This window comes from Perognathus longimembris, chromosome 3 (assembly GCF_023159225.1).
Source record: "Perognathus longimembris pacificus isolate PPM17 chromosome 3, ASM2315922v1, whole genome shotgun sequence".
In the NCBI taxonomy this organism is placed as follows: Eukaryota; Metazoa; Chordata; class Mammalia; order Rodentia; family Heteromyidae; genus Perognathus; species Perognathus longimembris.
In genome coordinates, this window is record NC_063163.1 from 54831698 (window position 1) to 54847061 (window position 15364).

The 15364-nt window shown below is 44.5% G+C and overlaps 1 protein-coding gene across 1 annotated transcript in view; it reads right to left on the reverse strand.

Moving 5' to 3' along the window:
• Tex26 (testis expressed 26) overlaps positions 1 to 14996 on the reverse strand; it is a 37779-nt gene extending 22783 nt beyond the window's left edge. The window contains exons 1-3 of the mRNA XM_048340605.1: positions 14915 to 14996; positions 14761 to 14820; positions 6517 to 6601 (exon numbers count right to left, since the gene is read on the reverse strand). Coding sequence (XP_048196562.1) covers positions 6517 to 6601; positions 14761 to 14820; positions 14915 to 14996 — 227 coding nt within the window. The remainder of the gene's footprint in view (positions 1 to 6516; positions 6602 to 14760; positions 14821 to 14914) is intronic.
• Between the last annotated feature and the right edge of the window lie 368 nt (positions 14997 to 15364).

The following is a 15364-nucleotide window of genomic DNA, read 5'->3' on the forward strand; positions in this document are numbered from 1 at the left end:
AAAGAGGCCAGGTATAGTGGTACCTGCCTGTAAGCTTAGCTCTGGAAGACTGTTGTCTGAAGCTACTACTGATAAAAAGTGTGAGACTTAGCTGGGAACATGGCTTAGTGGTAGAGTGCTTGCCTAACACGCATGAGGCCCTGGGTTTGTTCCTCAGTACCATATAGACAAAAATAATAATAAAATTATATATTTTTTAAAATGTGAGACTCTAAAACTAAAATAGTCAAAAGGGCTAGGGGTATGGTCCACGTAGTATAATGCTTCCCTAGTAAGTGCAAGACCTGAGGTTCAAACTCAAGTGTTGGCTACAACAAAAATGAAGAGATGAGAAGAAAGAAGAAGAAGGGAGGGGAGAAGAGGGGAAAGAAGAGGAGGTCCAGTGGGAAGGATGGGGGGAGCTAAAGTTTACGTATGCACTATTTGCTACAGATGAGTGATAGCTGGAGACTCTCTGTTCATTCCTCTGTGTATGTTTAAAGTTGTTCATATCGCTGGGCACTGGTGGTTCATAACTAATTCTAGCTACTCAAGAGGCTGAGGTAGGATTTGAAAGATTGAAGGCAGCCTAGGTAAGAACGTCTGTGACACCCTTGTCTCCAATTAACCACCAAAAATCCAGAAGTAGAGCTGTGGCTCAAACTGTGGCTCTTTTATTTAGCCTTAAGCAAAAAAACCTAAGGGGCAGTGCCCAGTCCCTGAGTTCAAACCCCACTACCAGTACAAAAAAAAATTCATATTGACTTTTCAAAAAAGACTGGCTAATTTCAGGTAATATTCAAGAGGAACAAACATCTGGGAAGTTATACCCATTTGAATGGAACTGTTTTATTTGTAGTCCTGGATTGTATTCTACCTGAGATCAAACTTACATATTCATGCAGGTCTTTTTTGTCTTTCTTTTTTATTTTATTTTATTTATTTATTTTTTGCCAGTCCTGGGACTCCTTGAGCTTCTTTTGTTCAAGGCTCCCACTCTACCACTTGAGCCTCAGCACCACTGCTGGCTTTTTCTGTGACTGTGGAACAGAGGAATCAAACCCAGGGCTTCAGGCATGCTACGCAAGCACTCTACCACTAAGCCACATTTCTAGTCCCTTTCTTTTTTTAATACAATTTTAAAAATCATCTTTAAGTACTTGTACAGAAGGATTTCAGTTCACCATATCAATTAATGAGTACAATCCATCTTGACCAGTGTCACCCCTTCCATCATTCTACCCTATCTCTCTCAAACCCCATCCATCCTCTCAGGTTACATGGTTTCTTTTTCATACATGTCCACTCTCCTCCCCCCCTCTCCATTTATCTCCTCTCCTCTCCTTAACCTCCTCACCCTCCTGACAACATGTGTTTCAGCTTCCTGGTATTCACTGTGTGGAACTGTAAATTATTTGTTCAAAGGAAGTATACCATTGCAATTCTCCCATGAGTATACCAGATATTTGTCTATGTATATAGGCATATATCCATTTGTAATCAGGGTTTATAAAAATGTATTTTTTCATATGTTTATTATTCAGATCCTTCCTTCCTTGACTTTCCTTCCCCAGTTACCACAGGGGTTAGCTCTGGATATCGGGGGGTGGGGGGGAGGAAGGTGATTTACAGCAACAGGAGAGAAAACTCAGGGATGTGAAAGCCGTTGGCAAGAATCACAAGGGTCCATGCTTGTCACTCGGCCTCTGTGCACTTGCCACAGACTGGGGTTCTCAGCGCCTTAGGCACTTGTACCCACAGTGAAAGATCTTGCTCTCCCCAGGCAGTCATAACCGACCTGGGCGGCTGTGGAGCTCAGCATGTCCTAAAGCAGCAAGGCTGAGTGACATCTAGTGAGTGATGTCTAGAGTCCTGGGTCCTAGCAATTACAACGTGTCTACCTGTCTTCAGGCAGAAGCCTCTAAGAGAACAGCAGACAGCTAGCTACAAGGCTTAAAACGGCTCTTTCCTTCATATAAAGAGAAGCATTTTTTTTCCTTTTCCTTTTTCAGGCTTTTCAAAAAATCCCTAGGAAATGTCATTAGCTAGAGAGAATAAGCAAGGGAGGAGACTTACAAGCTGCTCGTAATGACTGCTTTAAATTTAGCTAGACTTCGTTGGGACACCACATTTTCCCAAGATTACTGAATTAAACCGGTAGATAAGAATCACGATGGCTGTTTTCAGATTTTTTTTTTTTTTTGCCAGTCCTGGGGCTTAGACTCAGGGCCTGAGCACTGTCCCTGGCTTCTTTTTGCTCAAGGCTAGCACTGTACCTCTTGAGCCACAGTGCCACTTCCAACTTTTTCTGTTTATATGGTGCTGAGGAGTCAAACCCAGGACTTCGTGAATTCTATGCAAGCACTCTACCATTAAGCCACATTCCCAGCTCCTGTTTTCAGATTGTTGTATTCAGTGTTCAATAAGGTATTTTCATCTTATTTGTTTCTAAATCCAATCACATTTTGAAACATTTACTTCAATAGAATAGATAGAACCGATCCTCATTTTCTTTAACTATTTAACAGTAAAACATTTAACAGGCATCAGTGGCTCATGATTATAATCCTAACTACTCAGGAGGCTGAAATCTGAGAATCATGGTTCAAAGTTTTGTCCAGATAGGAAAGTCTATGAGACTCCTATCTCCAATTAACCAGCAAAAAGCTGGAAGTGGAGTTATAGATCAAGTGATATAATGTGCTAAACTTGAGCACAAAAGCTCAGGGACAACGCCCAGGTCCTAGTTCAAGCCCCAGAATTAGCACTAAAAAAAAAAGAAAGAAAGAAAGAAGGAAGGAAGGAAGGAAAGAAGGAAGGAAGGAAGGAAGGAAGGAAGGAAGGAAGGAAGGAAGGAAGGAAGGAAGGAAGGAAGGAAGGAAAGAAAGAAAAAAGAGGAAATTTCAAAAAGCTGTTTATCAAAAAGCTTGTATAAGAAAGCATTGATTATAATCAATAGTTCTTGTTACTATGTCCTCTGCCATTTTGGTTTGACTGCCTATATCTTAGGTCCTGTGCCCTTTCCCAGAAATCAGGTGACCAGGCCATTACTGTTAACCCCCACCCCAGTCCGGAAACTACATGTATCTCTAGCCTCCAGCTGCATTAGCAGAATGTTGTCTGCCCAGGTCTGACCACAGCTGCTGACCCACCCTGGCTACATGCTATCCCAGCTCCAGCTGGATTTCCACTTTCAGTGGAAATTCCCACCCTCAGCCTCTCTGCCCCACCTTCAGGTTTCCTGGCCATATATAATTAACCCTCCTGCACAAGGACAGCCTGCTACTCTCCATTCTGGGAGAGCTAGCCTGTCAGCCCCTGCTGACAATGAATTCCTTTCCCTGCATGTGATTGCATCTGTGTGGTCTTCTGGGATGAGTGCTTTCTGTTCTATTTTCTTTTTCTTTTTTGCTGGTCCTGGGGCAGAACCTGGGCACTGTCCCTGAGACTTTTTATGCTCAGGGCTAGCACTCTATCAGTTGAGCCACGGCACCACTTCTGGCTTTGTCTGAGTATTTTAATAGAGATAAAGTCTCAAATATTTTTCTGCCCAACTGGCTGTGAACTACAATCCTCAAATCTCAGCCTCCTGAATAGCCAGGACTACAGGGGCAAGTCACTGACTTCCGGCTTGAACAAAGTTTCTGAACACCAGCATCTATACATTGGAGAAAGGAAAATGAGCAGAAAAATAATTAATGTCCCATGTAATCCCCATCCCCAAAATAATAGCACTCAAAACTAAATGCTTGAATTCATTGAAAACTGCTGTTAATTTCATAAACATGTAGTTCCAAAAATTGCTTTTCATATTTAGTAATTATTAACATTGTCAAGACATTTATTGCATTAAGCAGTTGTGTACTAAAAATAATTGTGATAACTCAGTTCCCAGGATCACTGAACATGTTTAAAAATTAATTTCAATTAATCCATTCACATAGTTGCAAAGAGGTATTATATGGGGGTCAACAAACTACTTTCAGACATAAACTGTATCACACAGGGAAAGTCTATGGGAGAAATTGAGTAGAAAGAGTTCTAAGGGAAGGGAAAGCAGCAGGAATGTAGAGGCACAAGTTCAAGTCCACCCTGGTTCACATGGTAAAACCCTGTCTCAAAACCAAAATCAGCAGGTTGAAATCTGAAGGATCAAAGTTTGAGGCCAGCTGGGACACAAAAAGTCTCCACTTCTAAAATAACCACTAAAAAAAAAAAAAAAAAAAACTAGGCTGGAGTTGTGGCCAGCTGAAAAAGCAATCCAAACAAGTATAAGGCTCTGAGTTCAAAACCAGGGACTGATTAAAGTGACAGGGGAAGGGAAGAGAACAGACAACAACAAAAGTGGGTCTGAAAATGTATCTTAAGACCTTGGTTCCAGTCTTAGCAAAAGAAGCTGGAGGACTTTTTAAAGGTCTCCTGAAATGTATTTGCTAGTTTAATTTGCTAATTAATATGCAGGTTTATTTTAGTCAGGTACCGGTGGCTCATGCCTATAGTCCTAGCTACCCAGGAGGCTAATATCTGAGGATCACAGTTCAAAACCAGACTGGGCAGGAAAGTATGTGAGTTTCTTATCTCCAATAAAGTACCCCAGAAAAGCTGAAAGTGGGAATGTGGCTCAAGTGGTAGAGTGCTAGCCTTGAGCAAAGAGGCTGAGGGACAGTGCCCAGGCCCTGAGTTCAAGTCCTAGGACTGACACAAATTATCTTAAAATGTCAATTGTTTAGATTAGGCTGGAAGTTTTCTCTCTTGAATTTAAATTTATGCTGAAAACTTTACATATATACATTTGAAGACCACTGACTTAGACTACCAAAGTATCTCTTTGGCTTTGGCTCTCACTCATCCCAAATGTTTCTTGCTCAGAAAAGTGTTTCTGTCTGTGCACCTGCCATGTTCATTGCAGTCACATGATGATTCTCCCAGTTAAGGGAGAGAGAGTGGCTCCCTGTGCTAGCCAGAAACCCTGCAAGCAGGCGCCCCACAGGATTGCACTTTTGAAAGTCTACCAATATATTATTCTGGGGAAAATGAATATGAGTTTCAGCATAACTTCCTTGTGCCAATCATTCTGCTAGTGGGATATATATATACACACACACATACATACTGGGGCTTAAACTTAGAGCCTGGGCACTTTCTTTTAGCTTTCATTGAGTGAAGCTAGTGCTCTACCACTTGAGCTACATCTCTACTTCTAGCTTTTTGATGGTTAACTAGAGATAGGAGTCTCATGGACTTTTCTGCCGAGGCTGGCTTTGAACTTCAATTCTCAGATGTCAACCTTGTCAGTAGCTAGGATTACAGTTGTGAGAGCCATCGGTGCCTGGCTTCTGCTGGTGTTTTAATTGTGTCCTCTGTTTCCTCATCAGACAGGGGTCATCATTCCCATTTCTCCAAGAATAGATTCACTCATGGCTTCCCACTAGTTTGGGGAAGCAGAAATGGCAGAATCTAGCGCCTGCTTCTCACTGACTCGAAGGAGAAACGAACTTCTGTTGTAGAAACTGTCCACATAGCAAACCCTAGCCATGAAGGCTCTCAGGCTGGCTCTATACCTGCCAGTGTCATAAGGAGAGACAGGCCATTGGCTGCCAGGCTGAGCTGACAGGCCACTGAGGCTAGGCATGCCCAGTGCCCTCATCTCAGGCATGCCTGCAGGGGGCACTGCAAGCCAACCTTGCAGGAACAGAGGAGTGAAGAGAAGCTTCCAGGACGAGTGTTGGTGACCATGTTAGTAAGTATGCCATTTACAGGCAAATGGAAGGAACTGAAGATCACCCTGTGGAGCCAGAGAAGCCAGGCTCCAAAGGCCAAATATTGAATGACCTCACGTATTGGGGGAGTACAGGCCTAGAAAGATGATGATGATGATAACAAATCAGACTTCAAGGGCAAAGGATTACCTAGGAGGGGTCAGTGGGAGGGCAGAGGGAGAAAGGAGAGGATTCTGAAGGGTAAAGAGGATCAAACTGTGTTACATACACACACACACACACACACACACACACACACACACACACACACACGAAACCCATGCAACCCTGTCTGAAAAGGAGGGGGGAGGTAATAGAAATATGAAGGGAGTGGATTGGTTCAAAGGGCACTGTTGCATGTATATCACAGTGAACCCACTCATATTACAAATGGAAGCTAACTCAAAAATGCCTTTTAGACCATTCATTCATCCATCCACTCATCAATTCATTCCATCGTCAGCTGGCTGCTGTAGGCTAGGGAACAGATTGACTTCATGTGTAATGTTTCGGCAACCTGTATACTGGGTCTCTAGTGAACCCTCAATGTGGAGTAACTCTAGAAAGACTGATTTCCTAGTTTTCCTGTGGGGGCCTGGTTGTCCTCAGGGAAAAGGAATTGTCACGATATTTGGACCAATAGCGCCCCCTCCACACACCTGAGTGCATTTTTGTATGTTTTCATCTATTTCTGCTGGTTTCGGATTCTGAATAATAAAAGACAGGCGAGCAAAGTAAAGTTTCTGATTCAGTCAGTCTGGCTCACACAAGAACCTACCGAATGGAAGAAGACATGGCTCCTCTCTTGGGTGTGAACGCCGTCTTTGTCGTGGTGGCATAGGAATCCCACTCATTATCACCTGCCAAAAGGTCAAAAAGATAAACATCATTTGAGATGTGGCAACACAGGCTATTTTGATCAAACATCATCAAGTAAGGTGGTTGGGCATGGTAGTTCACACTTGGAATCCCAACTAATGGTGGAGTGGTCAGGACGATTGTAGTAGATGACCAGCCTGAGGAAAAAATTTAGCAAGACCTCATCTCAACCAACAAGCTGGGCTTGATTGTACTTATCTATAATCCAAGCTCTGCAGGAGGCTCGGGTAACAGGACCAGTCTATTTGCTCCAAGCAACATAGTGATTTTCTATATTTTTATTTTATTTTATTTTATTTTTTTTGGCCAGTCCTGGGGCTTGGACTCAGGGCCTAAGCACTGTCCCTGGCCTCTTCTTGCTCAAGGCTAGCACTCTGCCACTTGAGCCACAGCGCCACTTCTGGCCATTTTCTGTATATGTGGTGCTGGGGAATCGAACCCAGGGCCTCATGTATACGAGGCAAGCACTCTTGCCACTAGGCCATATCCCCAGCCATTTTCTATATTTTTAAAGTTATCTTTTTCTTAGCTCTGTCATTAATGGTGTCTTAAGGGAAAACCATATGATTTACCTGAAGCAGGGCTGATCTGACTTTGTCATAATGGCACCATTCTGGGGCTGGGCTGTTACTGAAAGCTATGAGAGCATTGAGGGAGAGAAGAGATTAGAGAAGTAGAGGCTGAAGCCTGGGTTCTCAAGGCCAAAGGAGGAGGAGTCAGTAAAGTCTGAGAAGAGCAGTCAGTTAGGTGGGAGGGAATAGCCTGGAATTTCTAAATAAAGAACAATTCCCTGGGGACAAAAGGGTCCTCTACAGTCAACTATCTGATAGAACTCTCTGTGGAGTGGACTGTAGCAGCTGCCTCAACCTCCTATCATTGTCAAAGTGCCAGCCACTTTCCTAGGAATACAGTGGCACACGCTAGCCATGCCCATCTGTGTACTGTGACAGGATCTCCTGCTGCCTAGTTAGTATCTCCCTGACCAGCATATCCACTCTGTATACACCATCCACCTGTTAGTCACATAGCAACCATACCACATGATAACCATGTTTGCTTACAGAATGTGAGTGTGTGTGTGGGGGGGGGGGGGTCTTGGACCTATCCACTCTGTATAGTGAGGTCTGTATACTGTGTCTTTCAACAGTGAAATTCAGCCATTCTCTCATTTTGCAATGTTACCTCTTACTTTTTACACACCATGAGAATTTGGATTGAGATCCCTCTAATTTTTTATTCAACACAGCTGCCGGGCTAGCTCACACACTTGTAAGCAGGAGGATGAGATCTGAGAGTTGCAGTTCAAAGACAACCCATGCAGGAAAGTCCATGATACTCTTAACTCCAGTGAAACATTCAAAAAAGCTGCAGGTAGAGGTGTGGCTTAAGTGGTAGAGTGCTAGCCTTGAGCAAAAAAATCTCAGAGACAGGGTCCAGGCCCCCAAGTTCAAGTCCCAAGACTATTAACATAAATAATAATATTAAATAACTAAGTAAATAAACTCAGCTGTCTAGGATCTATTGCCTCAATCCACTCATTCATTCTATTAAAATTACTGTGTCTGTTTTGCAGTGTCTCAATATTCTTAAAAGATCTATGCCTTGCTTAGCATAGAGAGACTTCATTAATCATTGACTGGTTTTGCCACCTGTATATTATTAATTTTTTTCACTTGGTGGTCATAGGATTTGATCTTAGAACTGAGCCACCAGGATTTGAACTCAGAGCCTCAATCTATTGCTTGGTTTTGCTTGCTCATAGCTGGTACTCTCCCACTTGAACCACACCTCCAGCCCTGGTTTTGTGGGTTTTTTTCGTGGCTATTTTGGAGATGGAGTCTCTGTGACATTTCTACCCTAGCTGGCTCTAAATCATGATCATCCACATCTCAGCTCCCTGAGTAGTCACTGGTTCCTGGTTTCTAACACCTTGTTTTGCACTGGTTATTTTAAGTTATAGTTTTGAGTTTCACCTGGGCATTGGCCTAGACTGCAATTCTTCTATTTTACGGTTACCACAGTAACTGGAATGACCTAGTTCTTTCTATTGAATGGGCTCTTGTGAACTTTTCTGCCTGTGCTAGCTTGAAACTGTGATCCTCTCAATCTCAGCCTCTCACCTGTTTGGGTGAGACCATGATGCCCAGCTATGGGGTGAAATTGAGTCTCTCAAGCCTTTGGCCCAAGCTGGCCTGGAACAGAGCCCCAGGCAACATCTGCCCATCAATCACATGACCAATATGACCTCTTTGTACCCCTAAGGAGTCTTTCCTCTGTGGATCACAAGTGGATACTGACACATGGCAGTCATGGATGGCACGGTGCCTGTTGCAGGAGTCTGCAGGGACAGGACCAGCATCCTGGCTGCCTCTAGGACTTACAGTCAAGTGCTTTTCCTCTATCTTTTTTTTTTTGCCAGTCTTGGAGCTTGGACTCAGGGCCTGAGCACTGTCCCTGGCTGTCCCTTTTGCTCAGGGCTTGCACTCTGCCACTTGAGCCACAGCTCCACTTCTGGCCATTTTCTGTATATGGGGTGCTGGGGAATCGAACCCAGGGCTTCATCTATACGAGGCAAGCACTCTTGCCACTAGGCCACATCCCCAGCCCCTTTTCCTCTTTCTGTGTTATCTAAGCACAGACTGTGGCTTCTTTTGCTCTCGAACGCTAATGTGCTAAACATTAGAGACAATTCATTATTGCCAAGAGAAAGACCATGAGAGGGGATGCCCACGACCACACAGTAACCATGCTGCTAGTGTTCCAGCTACAGTGGCTGGCCACTGTGTGGCACAACCACACAAAGATGAGCTGGGAAACTGGAAGCCTCCAAGCAGAATCAGAGGGCAAAGGTCTCTCCATCCATCACCCACAGTGGGAATCTCAGCACTGCCTGGGCAAAGACTGCCTAAATCCAGCACATCCCAGTCTCTGCTGCAGGCCAGGTGGGGGCCCTACCTCTGCTGCAAAAGGGGAGGAGCTCCTTCTGCCTTTTGCTGCATCCTGGTCGCGATGCCCTCCCCCGCCCCTTTCTGCTTACCAAACCCAATGGGGATAGGACTCAAGCCCAGCTTGTTCTGGTCTACCTTCTCCATGTCTGTCCCTTCATTCCCTCCCGTCTGTTGAAAAGGCCCTGCTCCTGCCTTTTTCCTGTAGTCTCCTAGCCCGGGACCCCTGGAGGATGTTTAATTTAGGGCAAGGTTGGGGGAGGAGGTTCTCTATAAGGAGGATGAAGAGCTGGAGAAGGGCATCACTAAGAACACCCTCACCCTCTCTAACCCTTCCCCTGCCCCCATTCCTGAGGGGCAGGACTTTTAAAGAAGGAAGACCCTGGTTGCCCAGTAGGTACCCTTCCCCAAGAAAGCCCCCAGCTCCACCCTGCAGACAGGCAGGGACCGCAGTCTTACTTGGCTGGACCTTGTGACCGCACACACAGTGGTTCCTGGCCTTGGGCTCAGGCTGAGCCATCCTGCCCCAAAGGGCAGCTGTGATCCCAATGAAGATTCCTATGAGACTGGGAGCGATGCTTTGTGACGCGTCGCCATGGAGACGCGGGTGGGGGTGGACTCTCTGCTGCCCAGGCTCCGCCCACTCCGCGGGGATAGAGAAACTAAGTGGGCCGCCCTGACTTGCTTGGTTGAAGCAAAGGGATGTGCCTTTCCTGAAGTGCTTATCCCACCTTCTGGCATGGGGCAGTTTTTGCAATGAGCTTCCCTGGCCATGGTCTTGCAAACTGGGGGAAGAGGAGCAAAGAAATGCAAGAAAATGAACAGAAAGTACAGTGTGAGACTTTCAAGGGCTAATTTTCATCCACTCCCTAACTTTCAGCTTAAGCAAATGTGAGCAACGTTGTCATGGAACCACGCAAGAGGGAAAAAAAATACCACAAGTGATCTGGCTGAAGGAGAATTAGAAGCGTTTCTGTGGTGGTTCATACTGTCTAAACAGGTCATCCTCTGCACGGGTCAGCAGTGGGATACTGCAAAGGAAAAGCCTAATGCAGGCTACACAGGAAGTGGAGAAAGGCTTGATTTGGCTTCCGGTTTTGGAGGTTCAAATCCAGAGGCATAAAGCAGTCTTGGCAAGGCCACTCCTTGACCACGACCTCATTGCTGGGAAGGCTGTGGTGGGAGTGGGCATCAGAAACAGTGGTCTGGAGCCAAGATGCAAGGAAGAGACCCAGGTCCTGCAGTCCCTCTGGACAGCACCCCCTATGATCCTATCCACTTCTCACTGTGTCCCTGAAAATCAACAGGACCTCCCAAGGGCAGCACTCAAGAAAACCACCGTATGGCCTTTTAGGAGACATTGACCAGATTGAAATCACAGCCTCTCAAGAAATCAGAGAGGGTGCCATTTATTCAAGCCAAAAGCTTGAGATGAATGAATGGCTAGTACACACACACACACACACACACACACACACACAGAGAGACAGAGACAGAGACAGAGAGAAAGAGAGACAGAGAGAGAAGAAAGTGAAAAGCATGCTTAGAGTTTAGAAATGAGACTGGGAAAGAACATTTGTGTCATGATTCTTTTCACCAGGCCACATTCCTGCCACCTACTATTGTACTTTATAATTGCCAGCCATGGCTTTGGACTCAACTCCATCTTCCACCCCTGTACAACAGTTTCCACCAAACAGGAACAGTCTTTGAGCTCTGTGATATTGCCAATACTTGGTACTCGGATACACGGGAGGTGCTTATTAACTACAGAATGGCCAGAACACTGCTCTCAGTCACTCTTGTGAAGAGAAGACAGAAAATGCACCTTGAACTCTGCTGGTGACATGTTTAGGAAGCAATTTACAGCATTTCCTTATCCTGCACTCACTCATTATACTTAGGCCCCTAGGTGGGCTACAAAATGTAGCAAAGGAGAAGACAGACTCTCAGGAGCATCTTTGCATTGAAGAGCTAAACTAGAATGTGCTGAGGGCAAAGTCTCGTCCACATATTCCAGGGAATATAACATTTTTTAGATCCTCAAAAGTTTAAAGCTATGAATGGTGGAACACATCAGGAGGCCCAGACTTCTGCCAATGTTATTAAAAGCAATGAGTCTAAATTAGAATTTAGTAGTGGCATCTAAATTAAGAAAGTAACATCCAATAGCAGATTAACTGTCTGGAAATGGTAGGGCTAATTAGCATAGCATAATTTAAGAGAAATGCATTTTTAAAACATGGCAGCAGTTTCTATAGAGTTTTAACTGTGAATTCTTATTAATATCATATATTTGGCTCCCCTTTTGAAAGCTGAAATGAGGAGTTATGCACTGACTGGAGAAAGAGCCAGAAAATCTTTGTGGCTTTCTCAGGGTGAAGCTCCAGTTTCCTTATCTATAAAATGAATACTAAAGAAACTGGATTTTTCGATTCCCCAGATTCCAAAAGTCTCAAGTTAGGACCAGCCAAAAAATTTCCCCCTACTAGAGATCTGGTAAAGGGCAGAGAAAAGCAATTTATTACATGGCAGCCATGGGAAGGCAGCACTTCAGTTGTCTTTCACTGTCTTCAGGGATGCAGTCATTGGCTTCAAGTTAAATACAGAGAATTGTGGGCAGGGGGTAAGAAAGGCATGGATCCATAAAACAGGCCGAAGTCACAGATATGGCATGGGTGACCATTAGCTCAGCTTCTGTCTCTGAAGGAGTTGTAGAGAAGTTATCACTTTCACTGGAACAGAACATGAACAGGGTAATCTCCTGAATTTTAGGCTGTTTTCTTTGAGATGATAAGAAGACATTGCCTGTTTGAAGGACTGTTTGCCTTCCACACAAGATTCTTATGAGTCTTCTCTTTCCTCCTGCACACAGATGACAGCGAAAGGACTGCCACTGAGAAGAGCTCAGCTCATAGGGCCCAAATACAATGCTGGGAGACTTTTGGTTAACTCGAAGGACCCAGTAAAAGCATTCTTTCCGTTGTCTCTTACACTAGGGCCCACATTGCTGAGCTGTGACACTGACAATCTTGATAATAGTGTATCAACAGTGAGCCACACAAACATAAGATATTGATTTTTTATCTGATTGCATTTTGTGTTTGTTATTTTACATTGCTTTACTTCTGGTTCTAGTGGTTACTTGGAGATAAGAGTCCCATAGACTTTCCTGTAGGAGTTGGCTTTAAAATGTAATCCTCATAACTAGCCCTCTTGAGAAGCTAGGATTAAGCCAGTGGTGTCTGGGTAAATGTTATTTATCCAAGTGAGAAAGGAATAGTCAAGTACATAGGCTGTAATACACATAGGAAGCAAGCAAAGACTATCAGAAGCTACAAGCTAGAGCAGAGGGTCCAGCTGGAGGAGAAGGTGTATTTGTGAGAACTTAGACTTGGAGTAAGGTGGGTAGGCTGAGCTGCTGCACCCAGATACTTCACAGAGCTGGAGACCTAGAGCCTTCCCAGAACAGCCTCTGTACCACCAAGGATGCATTACAACTATAGAAGCTCAGGTCTCACACAGAGCACCTGAGCTCTGCTCTCTAAAAAACTTCCAGAAGAGTCCTAGGTATGTACAAGTTTGAGGAGCACTGCTCCAAGTAATAAGGAAGACATCATTTCTTCGATAAGAGTGGGGATAGGAAGGAGTTGGTGAGTTCAAAGGGAAAGTCCTTGGTGGAGGTATAAGAAGTTCACAAGTAGCTGCTTCCAAAGCCCAGAAGAGTCTAAAACCAATCTACTGAGATGTGTAGCAGTTTCAGGTGTAAACACACTGAAAAGGTATTTCTAACTTGGTTCTTTTTTTAAAAAAATTATTTTGTGTGGCTGGGGATATGGCCTAGTGACAAGAGAGCTTGCCTTGTATACATGAGGCCCTGGGTTCGATTCCCCAGCACCACATATACAGAAAACGGCCAGAAGTGGCACTGTGGCTCAAGTGGCAGAGTGCTAGCCTTGAGCAAAAAGAAGCCAGGGACAGTGCTCAGGCCCTGAGTCCAAGGCCCAGGACTGGCCAAAAAAAAAAAAATTTATTTTGTTTAGTCATGCACAAGTGTCAGTTTATGAGTATAATTCATTTTTATCAATGTAACTGCTTTCACCATTCTTCCCCTTGCTTCTTATACTTTAGATAAAGCCCCCCCCCCTCTCTTTTTCCTTTTTAGTGTGGGGACTTGTCGGGATCTGGACAATCCCTTTCTCCCCAATTTCCCAGGGAGAAATGGTTGAACTCCAAAAACTATGAGAGCGCACTCGGCCTTATTTCCCCGCCCGCGGGAAATGAAGGCGTGCCCTCGTGGACTTGCGCTAAGTTGAGGAAAGGTTGCTGAAGCCTCCCCTCCCCCCGTCCCCGGGTGGGGGAGGAGGGAAGAAGGCACCAGGGAACCGCCATGATGGTGGGATGCGTCTCAGCCCCCAGAGGGCGGACCAGAGAAATTTATTACAATGACAAAGGCGGAAGGGGAAGGACTTGGGGTGACTGACTGATTGGCTGACTGGGCTGCCCCTCAAGTGGTGTCATGGGACTTCTTTTGTGGGCTGGACAACCCTATCATGATGGCATGCACGTGTTTGCCTCCCAAGGGGCGGGGGACTTCTTTTCCGGTTGACACCGGAAGGTGGGAGGGACTCCCTCCCACACTGTCCCAGGGCTGGGGGAAGGGCAGCGTCTCGCTCTTGGCGCCCTTCCCCCACCAAGGCCAAAACAGTCCCCAACAGGGACTGAGGCTTGAACTCAGAGACTGGGTTCAAGACTGATGCTCTACTACTTAAGCCATGTCTCCACTTTGGCTTTTTGGTGGTTAATTGGAGATAAGAATCTCACAGATTTTCCTGTCTGATCTGACTTTCAACCTCAATTCCCAGATCTCAACTTCCCTGAGTAGCTAAAAATTACAGGAATGATGCCACTGGCACCAGGCAAGCTTTTCTAATACTATGTAGTATGCAGTGCTTTCAAGCATACTGGCATTAAAAAAAAAAATTGTTTATTCTCTTTATTATGTGTACAGACTCTTAAGACATTTTCTCAATATCCTAAATTAAGATTTTCCAGAGAAACAGAACTAATGGGAAATCTACCTACAAACTATTCATTTCAACTACTTAGATTACACAGTTGGGAAGTTGGCAATCCATAGGGTAGCCAGGAAGTTCAAGACTCAGGAAAGGACCTATATGCTACAGCTAATACGCAATTACTATCTGTAAAAGGATTCACTCTTGCTGGGGAAGTCAGGATGTTTTTGTATTTGCTCCCTCAATTGACTGAAACAGGCCCGCCCACATTAGGGAAGGCTATCTGCTTTATTCAAAAATCCATCATTAAAATGTTAATCTCATCCAGAAATACCTTGATAGAAACATCCAGAATAATGCTTGGCCAAATATCTAGATGATGTAGTCCATCCAGGTGGACACATAAAATCAGCCATCATAAACTTAGATCTTCCTGAGGTCCACAGGTCCTACTGTCATGAGGAAAGGTATTGGGCAAGTCGTCTCAGAATAATTCTAATCCTCTTATTGAAAATTACAGGGGGAAAAAAAGCTATAATTTCTATTTCATTATGATAGTCTATTTTAAAGGTGCTAACTTCTAAGATCTTCCGATTTGCTACTCATCAAATTTATACATCAATCAAATAAAGTCATAAGAGCAATTTTCAGACTATCAAGCCTATCAAACCATCATAGATCTTAAATGTGACATTCTGGGCAGTCCCTGCTTTCACTGACTCTCCTGATTTTCTCTTCTCTGAATTCATCAGAAGAGAGCCATGGGCAGTTCAGGCTCATGTAG